Raw genomic sequence first — 18,176 nt, 5'->3', positions numbered from 1 at the left:
TAATTTTCTAAGTAAAGACAGGTAAGTAAAGACCCACGAAGCTTTACCTTTCCCTTGTACAGAATGACAGGGCAAACAAAGCGTCCTCTACACCTCGCCATCTTACTCCGGTTGATGAGGTCCTGCAGTTTGCCAACCTGCACAGTGCTCTCAAACCTAGTGGGCAGAGACTCGGGTCAGTACACAGAGCATCTCCTCACACACGCTTCTGCAAAGCTGCCACAGACACCCTGGGCTGCAGTCCCCATCCTCTTTTCCCTAGAAGCCAGCTCTGAAGTCAGCAAGCAAGAGGACACCTCTTTGAGAATTGCTTCTGCTGCTGTATGACATGTACAGACACTTTTCTGTCACCTTTTCTATTTTGAAAGACCAGTGCACAGCACATGACACCATTATCAGGGGCTGGCAATATCAGCACCATCAGAAGGGTCTGCTGCAGATTAACACATGGATTACTGGTGAAGGACTGCCAGAGTCAGATAGTGTCTACAAAAATACATATTCTGCTTTCCTCTGCATCACCTTTCCATCAAAAAGTAGCTCAGCACTGCCATCCCAGTGAATTCGCTATCAGATTGATAGTAATTTTTCAAGGAAAAATAAATAAAATAGAGAATCAAATCTTGAATGCTCCACAAACCTTAGTTCTGGTCACTCAAGCACTCGTGTTGCCAGGTAATTGAACAATGGTCTGTAAATCTGCTAGTGGGTTGAGCAACGTCCTAAGAGTAATGTCAGCTGCATCTGCGTAACTACATTTTGTTTGTTTTTCTGATTGAAGTCAAAATAGAAGTGTGTTCCATGTTGGGGGACATTCTGGAAGCAAAATTGCTGCAACTTTTCCTGTACCTGTCTACATTTGATAGGAATCCAAACTTACTTCCGAACTACATAGACCTTCAGGAGGAACTATCAATGCAGGGAGGACTAAAGTTGCCATAAGGAATTGGAGAATCATCCAGACTGACATAATAGAAACCAGGTGGACATACAAAACTGCATGGCCATGCACTTAGAGATAATTAACAAGAATCTCCAGTAGCCCTTTCCAGTAGTGGAGCACAGTAGAACAGCCTCGATAAACTGGCTGTATCTGGATCCTCATACATTATCAACATGGTAAGTTAGAAAAAAGGGAAAAATAAGATCATAGGAAATTCCCCGGAGGGATGGAGAAGTACCAGCATTACTGTGCAGAGCACAAGCCCTCACCGAAGGCATCTGATCCTGGTGACCCACCCCTGCATGAAAAAGCTCAGCAAGATGAGTAGGATGGCCATGGAACAGTCTATGCTGCAAGAGAAACCACCAGGGACGGACTGGCAGAGCAGATGAAGTGAGAACACAGCTCTGCAGGGGAAAGGAGAGAACTTAACAAGGGAGAAGAAGAACTCAAAGGCAAACGACAATGCTGGCCTAAGAATAAATTAATACCTTTATGCTGGAAGTTAAAAGAAAGTTGCTAAACTTCAGAATCAGTGAGAGTGTGGAGCAACATACCAGCAGCTGCCACTCCGGGAAGGATTAAAAGAATTAATCTATTATTAACAAGGAAATTGATCTGTTTATGGAAAAGGTTATACAAGGTATTGTCAGTGGAAGCAGAGAAACAGCAAACATGGCCTTCAAATCCAACTTTTTTTTTTTTTTTTTTTTTTTAAAAAAGGGAAAAAAAGGAAAGGAAAGAAGGAAAGAAGGAGAAAGTTCTCAGAATTATTGGAGGCTTAAGTTTATTCACATTTCCCTGCACACACAACTACTTTGCAGTCCGGCTCCAAAGAGCTTTGACATATAGCGGAATTTAAAGAACAAGAACCCATGCTAATCTTCTTTAAACACTGTGAATGTGAGGGTATTAATTGCAAAGACAGGAAAACGTGAGCTGTGTGAGAAGAGATGCCTTTGTGTATAGTTCCTAACACCAAACTATTTTGAAACTCGGAGACTGTGACGCACAGATTTGGTTGTGGGGTTGTTTTTAAATGAATGCACGCAATCAAAAGACATATCCTGCACTCTGCTCCAGTTGCCTTTATGTTTCCTTGGCAAAAGCGAATACAGAGGGAAACAGGGACGTTAGCACGGTGTAACCAGAATAGCTCCACGGTGCTGCTTTTAAGTCCAGAAGAGGGGATTCAGCAAAAATGTAATGCCTGAAAGATCAAAAATTATAAGAGAAGTGCATCCCCAGGGGGTGAGACAAGACAACAGGTTTCACCTCTCAGTACGTTCACTGCACTTCCCTGGAGAGGCATCGCAGCACTGGGGAATGAGTCCGAGCAGCCTGGCAGGAACCCAGGGCACGGGGCAAGCAGGAAATCCAAGACCCCACTGGGGACACAGAAGAATGAGCCCCTCTCCCAGGCACAACACGTCTGCACACGCACTGGAGAGACCTGCTCTGCTACCTGTTATGGATGTGCTACAAACACAGCTCTCAGATCTTCTCATCTCAATAACCATCATCAGTAAAGCGAGAGATAAACATGAGCTAGAGGTAAACACGGTAAATAAACACAGTTGGACTGAGACTACTGTGGTGAGGGGAGGGCTGACCTACTCTGAAGAACAGGTGGAATGCTTTTACAGGGACTAGTGATTAAATGCAATGCAAGTAGAAGTAAAATCTACTGAAAAAGGTTCAGAAAACAGCACTCTTCAGCATCATTAAGGCTGTTTGGCACAAGGCAGAGAATAAAGCAGAAAGAATGATGTGTATCTTGACTTTTTTTTTTTTTTTTTTACTTTTAGGTGTTTGGGGTGTAATGGGGGGTGGTGTTCTTCAGAATTTTGTTTTCCAGAAGACACTGCTGGGCAAAGATTACCTCTTGACCTCCCTCCACCCAAACCCCAAATCCGAAGTAATCTTTTTAAATGCAAGGGAAACTTGTCCTTTAGGAGCAACCAACTGTTTTGGCAACTATTTTAGATAGGCCTCACGCAGAGATGCTCCTCTTTGGGTGACCACAACAGCACTGGAATCAAAGTGTTCTTCTTATGTTGCTAGAGTACACATAACTGTGATCATATTCGTTTGGAGTGCAGACACATAACAGGATCATCTTGTAAAACCATGGATGTGGCCCATGACTGAGACTTGGACGTTTTTCATTACGCACAATCACAGTAATTTCCAAGTTATGTTGGAGCTGGAAAGCTGCTCAGTGGAAAAGGATCTGTGGGTGCTGGTAGAGACCATGCTGAACATGAGCCAGCACGTGTCCAGGTGGCCAAGGAGGTCAAGGGCATCCTGGCTTTTATCAGTGTGGTCAGCAGGACCAGGGTAGTGATCGTTCCCTTGTACTCAGCAGTGAGGTGACATCAGAGATTTCCAAGCATAAGGAAGGACTCCTGAGTATCAGACACACTCTGCTACTTTCTGTGACTCCTCACAATCAGTACCTGATCAAGGGACACGGAGACTAAAAACATACATGGAATTCCTCCTGCACCTGCCTGGATTTCAGAGTAGTATTAGTAAACTATCAACAAGCAACATTCTTTTTCCCCCAGCTGCCAAGTCACAAAAGGAACAGGATCAGGAAACTGATCCGGGTCAAAAGTATCCATTTTTGGCTGGTTCCACATATGCTCCAGAAACAGCTGTACCAGCAGAACCAACAAGGCAGCACAGGGTTTGCACACATGAAAACTGTTTATAAAACACCTTGGTATTTTCAGAGGTGTGAAGCCTCAAGAAGATCTTTGCAGCTGATAAGAACATTAAAAAGATGAACGCAGAAGTGTCCAAGGCTGGGCTGGATGGCGCCCAGAGCAACCTGGTCTAGTGGAAGTGTTCCTGCCCACAGCAGGGGGGATGGAACCAGGGATCTTTAAGGTCCCTTCTAACCCAAACCATTCTTTAGCTCTACAAAAGGCAGCCAAAGACACACAGTCCTAGAGGGACTGTCCTGCTCACTGGAAGAGGTTCTTGCATTCTGTAACGCAAGAAATACAACAGTCTCTACGTAATAATTATTCCACAGTAGTACAACAATGAAACTAAAATCTGAATTTGTCTAAAGATCACTTAGCAGTTTTTACAGAGAGCATCACCCAGAAATCAGGAGAGGCATGATAAAATGTAGTCTGTTTCTGTGACTCTCTGGGACAGCACATCAAGACTGGGAGAGAACAAGTTTTAAAAAAGTTAATCGCCACTGCTGGCTTGCCTAAGTCACAGAAGAAAATGGGGCATCAAGTGTAAATACTCTTTGTTTTGAATACCTTCAGAAAAATTAAGCATGCTTTATTCTTGCAAGAGCAGGAAAGCAGAAGCATTCGGTTTCTCTTCCCTAGTTACATTTACAGCTTCAGACTTCAGCTTCCTGTTTTTTGCAGCAAGGGGTTTAATCTTTTCTAATCTGAAAAGCATGAATTCTCGTATATCAAGCAGAAATTCCCCCACCTGACAGTCAGCTGTGGCTGGTTTCCAAAGACCCTCTTCTACAGCACCCAGCCCATGTGCCAGCACAGCAGGTGATGGTTTGCCTTCCTCAGGCAAAACAGCTGGACATGTGAAGGGGACTTGGTGACCATTTTTTGAACACGTTATGCTTATCATGGACATGCACTTAAGACTGCAAAACTGCATTATGTCTTGTTGGAAGAAAAAATAAAACTGAGATTTGTGGTTGGAGCTGTAGGGAGCAATGTGAGACCAACGTGATCCTGGGCTCGTGGGTCAAAGTCCAGAAATGCGTTGGCTGAGACATGCACCAAACTGCCAGGAAGCGTTTCCCGTTAGCTCAATAAACCTCAGTGCCCACTAACCCGCCCTCCGCGGTGGGGAGAGGTGAAACAGCCTAGAATGACAGAAATATCTGTCCAAAATGCCTCAACTGCCTAGTCCTTATCAGACCCCATGCCCCGAGATGCTTTGCAGACTAAAATTCCCCGCATCAGAGGCCTTGCAGCGAGACCCATCAAGAGAGGGTGAGCATCGCACAGTCTCACTCTCAGCCTCGAGCCTTCGGACAAGCTGCAGCAGAGCAACGACCAGGACCCAGCGCTATGCTCGCCTTTACTCCAGGGCCACATGCAGCGTTGCTGGCGCTGCCCTGGAGCACCGGCGCTTCCTTCACACCCATCGTTAAAGGCTCAGCTTCCACCACGGCAGCCCAGGAGCCCCGGGGCGCTGGGAGGAGCCCCGCGGGAGCGCGGCAGCCCCGGGAGGCAGCGAGGGGAGCCCCTGGAGCGGTGACACCGCCGGCTATAATTAGCGCAGTACAGGGCTTCCCCCGGCCGGCGGGAGCCCCGGGACAGCAGCGGCGGGCACGGGAGCTACTCAAGACAACAACCACCACCACCACTCCGGCGGGACACGGGGACCGGGGGCCTTACGGGTCGCGGCCGGTGTCGCGCTCCAGGAGGACGATGTAGCGCGGGTAATGGGCGCAGACCTCGCCGTGCAGGTTGGGGATCACGCTGTAGCGATAGTCACGGCCGAAGAGCTCCAGGCACCGCCGCTCGATCCGCTCCACCTGCGCAGAGCCACTGCTCAGTGCCCGCCGCGCCGGGACCCCCGAACCCCGCTCCCCCCCCCGCCCCGAGCCCCGGTGCCCTCACCTTGGCAGCGGCGGCGCCGCCGCCGTCCTTGGCGCGGTACTGTGCCCGGGAAAACTCGAGCAGCAGCTCGGCCAGGGCGCGGTCCCCGGAGCCCGCCGGGGGGCAGCCGCGGGCCGCCGCCGCCATGGCCGCGCCGCTCACCGCCGCCGCCTCGGGCCCATCGCCCCGCCCGCCGCTTTCCGCCCGCCGCCACCGCCCCTTCCGCCCGCTCCCGCCGTCATCGCTGAGCGCCGGGCCGCGCTCCGCCCCGGGGCAGCCGGACACCCAGCCAGTGCCGGTCGGAGCTGCGGGATGAGTGGTACCGCGGGACCCTGGCTCTTGCAGGAGAACACAAAGTGATTTTCATCCGCGTTTGTCTGACTTGCAAACCAGCTGCGAATCTTGACAAGACTTGGAAGAGAATGATGCCCTTGGAGCATTTTATGACAGCCGAGTTTGAGTGCAGCTAAGGCGGTGCGTCTCGCCACCCTGAGAAAGAAACTGGGCCGAGGTGGTCTGGTCTCTGCTGGGTTTGGGACCAGTGAGAGGCTGCCGGGGCGGGGGCAGGACTTTGCAGGGCACCTGCCGGCATACAAGTGCCTCAGGCCGGCAGCCTGCCACACCTCACCTGGCACAGCCGTGTACCCCGGCCCTGTCACTACACCTGACCTGGCACACCTCGTGTACCCCTGCCCTGCCATCACACCTGACCTGGCACACCTCGTGTACCCCGGCCCTGCCACCACACCTGACCTGGCACAGCCATGTACCCCGGCCCTGCCATCACACCTGACCTGGCACACCTCGTGTACCCCGGGCCTGCCATCACACCTGACCTGGCACACCTCGTGTACCCCGGCCCTGCCATCACACCTGACCTGGCACAGCCGTGTAACTGGCCCTGCGCTGTCACACGAGAGGTTCTGGGACGGGTACTGCTGTCCCAGTGCCACAGTGGCGGCAACTCAGCTTGCTCCGTCCCCACCAAGCGGGTGGGGAAACTCTGCTGCCCGCCCCGCGGGCTACGTCGGACACTCGCTGGGTCGCGGGGGGTGAGGGAGAACGGACGTCCTCGCTGCGGGCGCGCTCCAGCCAAACGCACCCCCGCGGGGACCCGCCGGCACTGACCGGGCTGTGCCCAGGCGCTGCCCGGGGAGCGGCCCCGGGGGAGCGGGGCGGGCCCGGCGCCGGCTCTGTCCCGGCTCGGCGACCCGAGCCGAGCCGAGCCGAGCCGAGCCGAGCCGAGCCGTGCCGAACATTGCCCGTCGCGAGGCGACCCGAGCCCGGCCGAGCCCGAGGCGGGCGCAGCCGAAGGCAGCCGGAGCAGCCCGATCCCCGGGGGGCGCGCGCGGCGGGCTGGGCTGGGCTGGGCTGGGCTGGGCTCAGCACGGCCGGGCTGGGCTGGGCCGGGCTGGGCTGGGCTGGGCTGGGCTGGGCTGTGCTCAGCACGGCCGGGCTGGGCTGGGCTGGGCCGGGCTGGGCTGGGCCGGGCTGTGCTCAGCACGGCCGGGCTCGGCGGGGCTCGGGCTCGGCTCCGCAGTGGCGGGGGGCGCGCGGCCGCGCGCGCGTGGCGGGAGCGCGCGGGGCGCAGAGGCGGCAGCCAAGATGGCGGCGCGGGTGTCGCAGGGCCCGGCAGCCCGCGGGCGCTCTTAGGCCGCGGCCCCCCCGCCCCGCCGACCCCGGGCGGGCCCCCCGCCGTCCCGGCCCCTCCCGCCCTCTGGCAAGTGGCGGCCGGCAGGATGCTGCCCTCGCAGGAAGCCTCCAAGCTGTATCATGACAACTACGTGCGGAACTCGCGCGCCATCGGCGTGCTCTGGGCCATCTTCACCATCTGCTTCGCCATCATCAACGTGGTGGTCTTCATCCAGCCCTACTGGGTGGGCGACAGCGTCAACACGCCCAAGCCCGGGTACTTCGGGCTGTTCCACTACTGCGTGGGCAGCGGGCTGGCGGGCCGGGAGCTGTCGTGCCGCGGCTCCTTCACCGACTTCAGCACCATCCCCTCGGGCGCCTTCCAGGCGGCCGCGTTCTTCGTGCTGCTCTCCATGGTGCTGACGCTGGGCTGCATCACCTGCTTCGCCCTCTTCTTCTTCTGCAACACCGCCACCGTCTACAAGATCTGCGCCTGGATGCAGCTGCTGGCAGGTACACTCCGGCTCCGGGAGCACCGGCCTGCCCCGGGCCTGGCGGCGGGCGAGGGGCGGGGGAATGTGGGCAGCGCCGGGTGTGGGGCACTCCGCCAGGACCCGGCACTGGTTATGGGGTCCTGGCGGCAGGGAGCACCGTGGTTGCTCAGGGAAGCTGGGTTGGGTCCAAGCCAGGGGTTGCCTGTGGTTCCAGGATGCAGCCCCATGGCTTCCTGGGACACCCAGGCCGGGTGCAAGTGCTGACAGAATACCAGGAATGGGCACCAGTTCGGGACACTGCCACCCATGGCTCCCTAGTATCCCCTGGCCACAAGGAACACTAGGGCTGCCCAAGAAAGCTGGGTTCTGGTACAAGTACCAGGTACAAGTAACCATAGAGTATCCCACCCAGGAGCCAGGCCCAGGACATCCCAGGACTTCCTGGGGCACCTGGGGCAGGCGGTGACACTGACAGAGCACCAGGAATAGGCGCTGGCACTGGTGCCCAGGGCTCCCCAGGCAGAGTTTGGCTGCAGGGAACACCGGGGTTGCTCAAGGAAGCTGGGCAGACTACAAGCACTGTCAGGCCATGGGGCATGCCAGGCAAGAAGTGTCTTCAGGACACTCCAGGGCTTCCTGAGACAGGCCAGACACTGGCACTGACAGAGCACCACAGATGTGTACCTGTCCTGGACACTGGAACCTGCGGTTCCCCAGGAAGGTCTGACTCCAGGGAACCACAGGGCTCACTGGGACACAGCAGGAAAGCTGGATCAGGGACCCCCCCACTTAGGGAACCCTGGAACAGGCACTGGCCCTGGGCCACACCTGAGCAGCCTGGAGTACCTCAGGACAGCTGAGCCAGGCACTGGCCTTGGAGCACCTTGGGACATCCTGGGCCAGTGACCAGCCTTGGGACACCCCAGTTAGGGACCAGTGTTGAGACACCCTACAAGAGGGACTGTCCCACAGAATCAACAGGCTCTTGGGGACTCATACACTCCAGGACACTTCACATAAAGGACTAGCCTTTCTGTCAAACCAGCCCCAGGGCATCCCTGAGCAAGCCTGTCCCCAAGGGGTACTCACTTTAGGGGAATCCCCAGCCCCTAAAGGAAGCCCATCACTGGCAGGGGCCCATGCATGGATCCCCCAGCCCTGTAAAAGCACCTGTGCACAGACAGACCCTTCAGTTCCCCCTTAAAGACATGTTGTGCCGAGGCCCCCTCCCTCCCACGTCGTGAAAGAGCTGTGAGGAAAGCCTTTCTGAGCTCTCTCCAGTGTTTCCCACAGAGGGACATCACACACCTTGATGTCTCCTCAGACACGACCACAGGCTCAAGCCCAGTCACTGCCCCAAAAAGTGTCCCTGTCTATAGATTCTACTCAGCTTCCTCCAAAAATGAAACCCCACTGTAGATGTGCCCTAAGACCCTCATAGACTCACTCCTCAAAGTGGCACCGTACAATAACCCAAACCTTTCTCCAGAAGGGGACCTGATGCCTATATTGGTAAGAATCCCGAGTATCCCTTGTGCACACACCTCCAGGCTGTCTTTACAGAGGGTCTGCCCTTTTTGGAGAAAGACCCTAAAAACTGATGCTGAGCTTTCCCTGGTAGGGGGAATCCTTCACTTCCTTCTCTGCCCAGTTTTACGAAGTGTGGACAGACACTGTTACTCTCCACTGCATACAGAGTGTGAATAGAGCTTCCACTGGATGGACCCAAAGCAGCCCTTATTCCTAATGAAAGGACCCAGTCTGTCCTCTCTGTGAGCAGGGCCCCAGTCACTGATGTGGAAGGATACAGCCCCTCTGTGCTAGGCCCTTGCAGCCAGCCCAGCTCTCTCCCTTGCAAACTGGCTGCGGCTGGAAAGCCTGACCTCTCCTCACCCAGATCAGGACCACAGCCAGACCGAGAGCTGCCTTGGCTTATCGGGAAATTCCCTCATCTTTAATTTTCCCTGTCCTGAAGATTTATCAGTTTAAAGCAAGCTCAGAGCCCAAATCCTACTGATGATTGTCAGCAGCTTAATCAAGTGGTTTGGAGCACCCGGCTGCTGCTGCTGCAGAGGGAGTTGTATGGTGGGGGGCACTGCACTGGGGGCAGCCCTGGGCTTTCTCCCTATTGCCTCCTGTCCTGCCCTGGCTCAAGTTTTGGTGGCCACAGCAGCACCCTGTGCTGTCAGCTCTGCGTACCCCTCGTTCTGCCCTGGGGCTTGTCCCTGCTCACACTTTGCGCCTTGTGGTTACATGTGCGTTGCTCACAGTGGCCCCAAGTGTGTGGCTTGCTGGGGCCATGGACCAGCTCCTCTGGCCTCAGCTGGGCCAGGCTGGCTCGGAGCTCTCCCACAGCAGCACAGCTCTGTGGCCTCTCTGTGCTGGGGAAGGTCCAAGGCAGCATTAATCAAGACTGTCCCTGCACTCTGCCCTGAGACAGGGCAGCACAAGAGAGCTCCTGCCCTACAGGGCAGGCTGGTGTCCCTGTCAGGGAGGGCCAGGACACAGAGGTCGTGGCGTGTCCCACAGGGACATCTTGGGGCGTTAAGCAGGGCTGAACTTCCCTGGGCATGTCAGAGACAGCTGCAGGTGGATGTGTTACCTTGTGCATGGAGGAGGAACTGCTGTGACCCATGGAGAGCACACAGGGGCCAGATCTCATGAGCAGGGCAGTACACAGCCTGATGCAGGCTCTGGCACAGCATTGTGACAAACTTGGGAGGTTCACCTGCCTGGGAGGTTGGAGGGTTGTGCCAGAGGAGAGGGCTTGGAGGAGCAGAGAAGGGAAGGACATTCCTCCTGCCTCGGTGACGTTTTAGCTAAAGGAGGACTCGCACTACTACAGCAACAGTGAGACCCAAAGTCTCTCGGTCTCGCTGGTGAAAACCAGGGGACTGGCAGAGAGATGGGGCAGAGGTGTCCCTACCCTGTTCCTCTGGGATGGCTGGTGCAGAGTACAGGACTGCTGACTGTGGGCATGGATGGGCTCTGCTGGGATGGGCTCTGCAGGAGTCGGGAGGAGGATGAGGAATTCAGGATCTCTTTCAAAAAAAAAAGTTTAAATCATCAATGTCTAATTAGTGGACAACAATCAAGGCAGAGTTTAATTAGAGCTTGACAGAGAGCTCCAGCTCAAAAGCCACTGCCCCCCTAGGAGGAAACTGGATCTAATTAAGAGGAAAGGCTCTGCTTTATCGCAAATAGAACGGGCCATCTGCCCTGTTCAAAATCCCAGTAACGCAAAACGAGATTTTGCTAAATCCTTCTGTTACAAAACCAGAGATGGGCCCTTAACATGAGCACGTCAACAACTGTGTGACTGACCAGCACCTGATGCCACCCCAGTACTCAAATTTAGTGGAGCAGCTCCTTCAGAAAGTCCCACAGGATGATGCTTACTTGAAGAGAAGTGGGCTGTGATGGTAATGCCCCTTAGGATCCATCTGCAGGAGACTGGAGCATAGGAGTACACCACCACCATGTACTGGGGAGGCTGCCCAGGAGTCTGAACATTTCCTCTGATTCCCTGATCCTCTACTGTAGCATAAGACACAGTCACCCTGTGAGTTAACTCCAAGCTTTGTCTTGGTGCCCAGCACCAATGCGGACTAAGAGAACCCAGCCACCTCTGTGGGACACTGTGTTCACATGCTTCGCATCAGGACAGTCACTCCAAGTGGGTCCAGGGCTCTGTTTCCAGGGGGTCTTCAGTTTTGTACTTACAGTCTACTGAGGGTCAAAAGAGGCAGCCGGCTGAGCACACCATCCCTCTTGCATGTAGGAATGAACTAGCCACATTTTAAGGTGTTTCTCTGTGCTTCAGGTCCAGCAGTCAGTGTGGTGAGACCTTCCAGCTTCCCAAGGGATGCATGACACCCAGGGCCATGCCGTTGACAGTAGCCTTGGGGTTTGTCCTTATCTTAGAACTTTGGAGTTGACTATGCCGTGTCCAGGCACCTTACCTGATGGACAGTGTGATAATACATATCCAACTGAGCCCTTTTCTCCTTTGGGAGACTCCCTTCGGAGCTACACTCACCTCTCAGACAGGCCCTTCCCAGGGCTGTGAGCAGAGGCAGAGCCCTGAGCAGTGGCTTCATCTTCTGCATCTCATCTGCATTTGCCACCCTCTGAGTGGGCACCCCTTGCACGGCATCATTCTGGCATGTCAGGGAGAGGAGCGGTGAGGAAGCCCCTTGCCAGCTGCTGGGCTGTGTGTGGCAGGGCTGTGTGGTATGGGCATGTGGCCTCAGCCCCAAGGGAGAGCAGCGTCTGGCCCCAGCACTACAGCCCTGAAACCCTCCCTGGTGCTGGCAGTGATGTGGTGACTCTGCTGAGCCACATCAGGACAGGCTCATCTTCCTGACTGGGACTTGCTGGAGAGCCAACTCCTCTCAGAGTCTGAGGTTTCAAAACAATTGTTTTCATGGATATAAAAGTCATTAATGGATTTTCATAATGAAAAAATACGAGGCAGATACTACTGCTCCAAACCAGCTTGGAGCATAACTGGGACAGCTACTGGGAATGAGACTGCCCAGGGAGGTCATGGAGTCTCCCTCTCTGCAGCCATTCAAAACCCACCTGGATGCATTCCTATGTAACCCACTCTAGGTGACCCTGCCTCGGTAGGGGGGTTGGACTGGATGATCTCCACAGTTCACTTCCAACCCTAATTATCCTGTGATTCTGTGATTCTATCCTGTATCCTCAATCCAAAATATGATTTTTCAGGTGAACCACTTCCACCTGCTGACCTTGCAGCAAAAATTACATCACCGCGAAAAAACTTAGCCTTTGATCAATTACCGCCTTCTGGCCCCCAGAAAAGCTTTCCTGAAGACTCCCCCCTCCTTCCACTGCCGTTCCTGCCTTGCAGCGGGGACAGGAGCAAGGATTCAGCCTATTCCTTGCATCCAGCCAGCGCCGTGTGCTCCACGGCAGCAGCCCCGGGGCTTGCACGGCAGCGCGCCCCTCCCGTAGCGGCTGTTAATGTGCCTGTGTACTCGCAGGGAGGGGCTGAGCCGCGCGTTTCGGAGCCGCTCGTGTCCTGGAGCTTACATCCCTTAACCGTTGTTCCAGATAAAGTAACTGTCAGTTCTGATTCATACAAACTCATAACTCTATTCTGAATCCTGCTGATTTTTTGGCACGGAAACAGCCTGTGGAGCAAAATGCCGTAAGGGAGCTCGTGTCTGTGTAAATGGCCGGTGCTACTCGTCCTGAGCACGCTGCCCTTAGTGTTCGTTTATTTTTGAGGGATTTCAGCTTTTATGGGAAGGGAGGGGGGCTGTGTTTGTCCCATTTCCCTTTAGTGTTCAGTTCTCAGAACGTTTTTTAGTGAGAAGCAGCCACTCCAGACCCCAATATCACAGCTCAGCCCCTGTTCCCCATAGACTTGGGGCTCACAGGTTTAACAAGCCCCTTTGGGCCCCAGTGGCTACTGTTTTTCCCCCTGTTACCCCACATTTTCCAGTTTGTGTGTCCTGGGGCGGTGTGATGCTCTGTGTGCCTGTGCTCAGGGGGAGGCCACACCTCTCAGCTGCAGGGCATGTCCTGAGCTTCTTCCACCCATGGCAGGCAACAGCAGTTAAAGCCAATCTTCACCCACACCTGCAGACTAAACTGGACAGAAAAAGTGATTAAAAAATCAGATTTTAATCCTGCAGGCACGGCTGCTCAGGACAGGTGCAGTGCTGGGATAGCTGTGGTGCTCAGCAAACATGGGGCTACTCAGACAATTTAGTTAAATGCACCTTGTACTAGGAAACGTTATCCTGGCACGAGGAGCTTCCTCTTGTGTTGAGGCCTGAGTCATAGTGTTACATTCCCTTTGATTAATTTCTTTTGCAAGGATATCAAAAGCCCTTGAGATGCCCGTTTCATTTCTAGAGGACCTTGACAAGGGAGCATGAAGCCATGAACCAGCTGTAAAAGCCAAGAAATGCTAGTTTTCCTGGGGCCAGAACCCCAGCCCCAGCAGGATCATCCTCCCTCTGCATACACCCTCCCCCAGCAATCACTGAAATGCCTTTCCAACTGGGAATACTCAAGAAGAGGGAGTTGGAGCCCAGGGCCTGGGAGAAGGATGGCAGCTGTGGGGTGTGACAGAGTAGCCAGCCATCTTTGGTGCCACTGTCAGTGAGGACTAGCACAGCTCCCTCAGAAGAACAGGAATTAAAAGCAAAATGGACAGGAATTGGGTTATTTTTTTCCTCTCTAATAGCAGCTCTAGTAGGAGTCATCACTTGGTGTTTTTCATGCAGTTGCAAGGTGTAGAAATAGGCTGTTTTAAACAAAAATCAAGGTTTTCCTGCAGGTCTGCAAGGGATCTTGGGGCACTTGGAGGCAGGTGCAGGCAGAGCCCTGATCCTGTGCCCCTCAGAGCTGTTGCAGAGGGCAGTGCTGAGGCCTGTGGACCATGTGGGGATCCCCCGTGTTCTTGCTCCACTCTTCAGTGTCACTCCTCGCTGCAGGCACAGGAAGGTGTTTCCAGGACATTGGATGGGCTGGGGACATGCAGAAAAGGGAATTGCTTGTGACAGAGCGGAGGACTCGGCTTGCTGCTGGGAACATGTAGGACAGATGGGAAGAAGAGAGTGTTGAGCTGCTCTGAGCTGCAGGGACAAACCCACCCCCTTGCCAGGGATGGCCACAGAGCACCTTAGCTTGTTTCACACTGCACTGCACTGGGAGCTCAGTGGATCCTAAAATCCTCTTAGCATCTTGCTTTCACAGGAACAGTCCCTGGCACAGGTTTGCTGCACCTGCTCCCCTTTATTTCAGGCCCTTGGCTGAATTAATGCCATCCTGCCCCAAGGTGCCCAGGTCAGCAGCAGGCCAGGCTACTCCTCACCATTTAGCAAGCAGAGCACTGCGTTGGTGCTCATTGTACTTCCTTGCAGAGGGATGGTTTTGGGCTGGCCCAGTCCCAGCGGGCAGGGAGCTCCCCCAGACACCCTGTGCCTGGCTGGAAGTCCCTAGTGACGATGTACTGGAGGTGCCAGCTTGTCAGCTCCTAAGCAGCCATGTGGTGCTGGGGTGGCACCGGAGCTGTGCATGGCCCTAAATCTGCATGCAGGGCTCGCTGCTGCCTACAAGGACTCTTCTACAGAGCAGGTTTGTGATGTGGACAGAGGAGGCAGTAGCTGGCACATGGCATTATATGCCAGAGCATGGACTACTCGCCTCAGTATCCCTAACCTTTTCTGGCACAGCTCATCAGGATGCGAGGGCTATACCTGCTCCCAGTGTGATGCCCTGCACATGCTTCCCTCCCTCCTGGGATTTTCCTTCCTTCCTGAGAGCAGTTCAAAGCACACACCAGCACCCAGAGAGCTTGTGCCAGACCACCAGCTGCCCTCCCCTGGGGCCACTGCTACAGCACTCCTGCCTGCAGGGTGTTTGCTGTCCCTCCAGCAGTAAGGGAAGGGGACACAATTCGTCACTGGTGCTGGCACAAGCTTCTTGGTTCTTCCCTAACTCAGGGCAAAAATACCTGCAGGGCACCCCAGCCAACATCATTACTATTTTTAGCCTTCCCAGCTGATACAGGCAACTACTTGCTGTAGTTAGAAAAAACCGTCACCTTCTTACCTTGACAGTCACAGGCTTTGTGTTGGCATTTCCCTCCCTGTGTTTCCTGATGTCTCCTTGCTCAGCATGGAGCATGCAGGACAGAGGCACGCAGGGAAAGTGACCCCTCTGGGAGCAGAGCTTGCAGGATAGGTGGTGGTTGGGTGCAGGGGCTCCTGGGGATGATGATCCTCTCAGCACGCAGCATCTCTGCCTGCAGCTCCTGCCTGGTAGCTCCTGCCCACATGCAGGGAGTCTGCAGTGATTGGGAAAGCCCATGGGGAACCACTGATCCTGTGACTGATGCTGGAAGAAACCAAGACCCTGAAGTTCCCATTTGTGCGTGGGCAAGATTTGGGGCAGCCACGTGCAAACCCAGTCCCTGGGGCTGCTGGGGCAGCGGTGGCTGTCACCTGCCATGTCACCTGGCTGTCGTGGGGCCCAGATGGGCTCCCTGCTAGGCGTGGGCTGCACTCATGCACTGACTGGGGGGCTCAGTGCCTGGCACTGCCACCCTCTGTCCCCTCTGATGCCTCCCTCCTCTCCCCCTTGCAGCGCTCTGCCTGGTGCTGGGCTGTATGATCTTTCCTGATGGCTGGGATGCAGAGACCATACGGGACATGTGTGGGGAGAAGACAGGGAAATACTCCCTGGGCGACTGCTCCGTGCGCTGGGCTTACATCCTGGCCATCATCGGCATCCTCAACGCCCTCATCCTTTCCTTCCTGGCCTTTGTCCTCGGCAACCGGCAGAACGACCTGCTGCACGAGGAGCTCAAGACAGAAAGCAAAGGTGAGAGCCGCAGTGCTGAGGGGCCCGGGACCTTGGGGGTACCCTGGGTGGGAACAGCCGGGGGGGTTTGGCCCCTCCAGCATCCTGGAAAGGGTCGCATGGGCTTAACTCCCACCTACAAAGCAGGGCAGGCTGGGCAGGGTGGGAGTGGGCTGCCGAACCTCTGTCCTGCCTGACACCCGTCTCTTCTATTTCCACAGATTTTGTTGGCACTGCGGTAAGTCTTGAGTGTCACTGTCCTGTCCCCTGGCCCTGACTGTGTGGCGTGTCTGGGTGTGCTTCGTGGCTTGGGATGGGGGAACCCTGCCTGTGCAGGCAGCGAGGCTGGGGGCAATGGGGAAGGGAGTCAGCAGGGACAGGGTGGGGCGCCGCAGGGATGGGGACAGGCATGTGCTGGTGGCACGATGGTGCAATAAGACCTGCCCAACAGCGTCGCCGACCCGCTGTGCTCTCCCCGCAGAGGATATAAGGCCGACCGTCCGCAGCAGGACCCTCTTCCCATGGCCGGCAGCCTGGGCGCTCCCTCCCTCTCTTGCCCTTCGTCTGCTGCCAGCGGCCACACAGCGTCCCGCGCCGCCCCCCGGGCCCCGCCGCCCGCGCCAGGGATGCGCCGCCCGCCCGCCGCATCCACGGCCACCTCCATGTCCACGCCGGCACCGCCATCCCACGCACCCTGCCAGCTCCGCACCCCGCGCTGCCCGCGGGCCGCCGCCGGGGGAGGATGCCTCAAACGCGCTTCGTTCAAGAACAGCATCCAACTGCGGTTTTGTTTCAAGGAAAAAACAGTCTCGGAGTTTTTAACAGATTTCTACATCCCCAGGACTCCTGACCCGCTGCCTCCCACCCGAACGCGCACCCAGTGACGCCCCGTGCCGGCTGCTCCGGGTCCCGGACCCCTCCCCACTCCCATTTTGTACAGCTCCGTGATCCTGTCTCCACGGCCAGGGGACCCGGTGGCCGGGATAGGGCCCAACCCCTACTTTTACATGTAAATTCATATTCTCTAAACAGGGTAAAGTGACTCGAGCCCCCTCGCCCCCCACCCCGGGAGCCCGGCCACAGGACGCGGTGTTTCCTAGCGTGTGGCCGGGGCCGCCGGGGCCTCGCTGCTGCCGGCTATGGGACACCCGACACGCTCCGCCGCTGAATGTAAGCCCTGGTAAGTGGGAGCAGCTGAACATGCAAATCCCCCCGGGCGGGCGCAGGAGGACCCCCCGCCTCCCGCCAGACCCCTCCCCAAGCCGGCCGCGGGCTGTTGCCAAACGCCTTCCCTCCCCATACGGTGCTTTATCTCCACTGGTGACGGCGTGGCCGGGGATACCCGAGCCCTCCTGTGCCCACCCGGCCTCCTGGCTGCACCTCGCGGTCCCGCGGGGAGCCGGGGGCAGCTGCCCGGCCCCGATGGCCCCCACACAGCACCCCAGAGCCTGCCCCGACACCCCGGCGCGGGCGGCCGCAGCCCGGCTGTGGCTCTGCTGGCCAGACCGGTGCGTGTGGGCTTCCCCTGGCCACGGGGGCTTGGGTCACCGCAGCCCTCGCAATGCAATAAAGTCCTCAGCACTGGCCGCGTCTCAGTGCGAGCAGCCGGGGCTCCTCGCAGGGCCTCGGGCAGGGGAGGGCCCCCAGGGGGCCCTGGCAGGGTTGGACCCAGGCACTGGGCAAGGCCGGGGAGCAGGGAGCAGAGTGGGTCCCGGGATGGGGCCACAGAGCATGCAGGCTGCTGAGGGTTGGCATCAAGCACTCTGCAGGAACCATTGCCTCACCGGGCACCAGGGGCTGGTGGGAGCAGGTAAGTGGTGCCCTGAGGCCCTGCGGGGTGGCGGTGAGGGATGGAGCTGTGCCAAAACACCATCTGGGAGCCAAAGTCACCCGGGACGGCGTGGGTGCCATGAGCCTGGTGGTGCCCACATCCCTCCGGCAGCTGCCCCCCTGGAACGAGGTCAGCAGGAACCCCCTGCCCCTGGCAGCACCCGGGCCTTGCCAGCTTGTGAGTGCTGTTGCCAGCTGAATTGGAAAAACAAACCAAGAAAAATCAGTGGAGAAAGGAATACAGTAGCTGTAATATATCTGTATTTTAGTACAAAGTTTGATACAGTGTTTCACAAAACCTTATTGAAAAATATAATTCAAACCAGA

The 18,176-nt window shown here is 56.0% G+C and overlaps 2 protein-coding genes across 2 annotated transcripts in view; one reads left to right on the top strand and one right to left on the bottom strand.

The window, feature by feature from the left end:
* The window catches only part of MTMR14 (myotubularin related protein 14), a 36,698-nt gene extending 31,004 nt beyond the window's left edge, over positions 1 to 5,694 (bottom strand). Inside the window, exons 1-3 of the mRNA XM_027882244.1 lie at positions 5,569 to 5,694; positions 5,344 to 5,483; positions 1 to 156 (exon numbers count right to left, since the gene is read on the bottom strand). Of these exons, the coding sequence (XP_027738045.1) occupies positions 1 to 156; positions 5,344 to 5,483; positions 5,569 to 5,694 (422 nt within the window). The remainder of the gene's footprint in view (positions 157 to 5,343; positions 5,484 to 5,568) is intronic.
* Positions 5,695 to 7,122: 1,428 nt separating this feature from the next.
* LHFPL4 (LHFPL tetraspan subfamily member 4) lies at positions 7,123 to 18,176 on the top strand. The gene is made up of 4 exons (XM_027882373.1): positions 7,123 to 7,692; positions 15,804 to 16,040; positions 16,241 to 16,257; positions 16,501 to 18,176. Exons 1-4 carry the CDS (start codon positions 7,287 to 7,289, stop codon positions 16,507 to 16,509), a joined length of 669 nt encoding a protein of 222 aa, XP_027738174.1. The 5' UTR covers positions 7,123 to 7,286; the 3' UTR covers positions 16,510 to 18,176.

This window comes from Empidonax traillii, unplaced genomic scaffold (assembly GCF_003031625.1).
Source record: "Empidonax traillii isolate 1590-97213 ecotype Southwest subspecies unplaced genomic scaffold, ASM303162v1 scaffold104:size2570737, whole genome shotgun sequence".
Taxonomy (NCBI): Eukaryota; Metazoa; Chordata; class Aves; order Passeriformes; family Tyrannidae; genus Empidonax; species Empidonax traillii.
The sequence above is the reverse complement of the archived record's forward strand: the minus strand, read 5'-3'. Positions and strand labels throughout refer to the sequence as shown.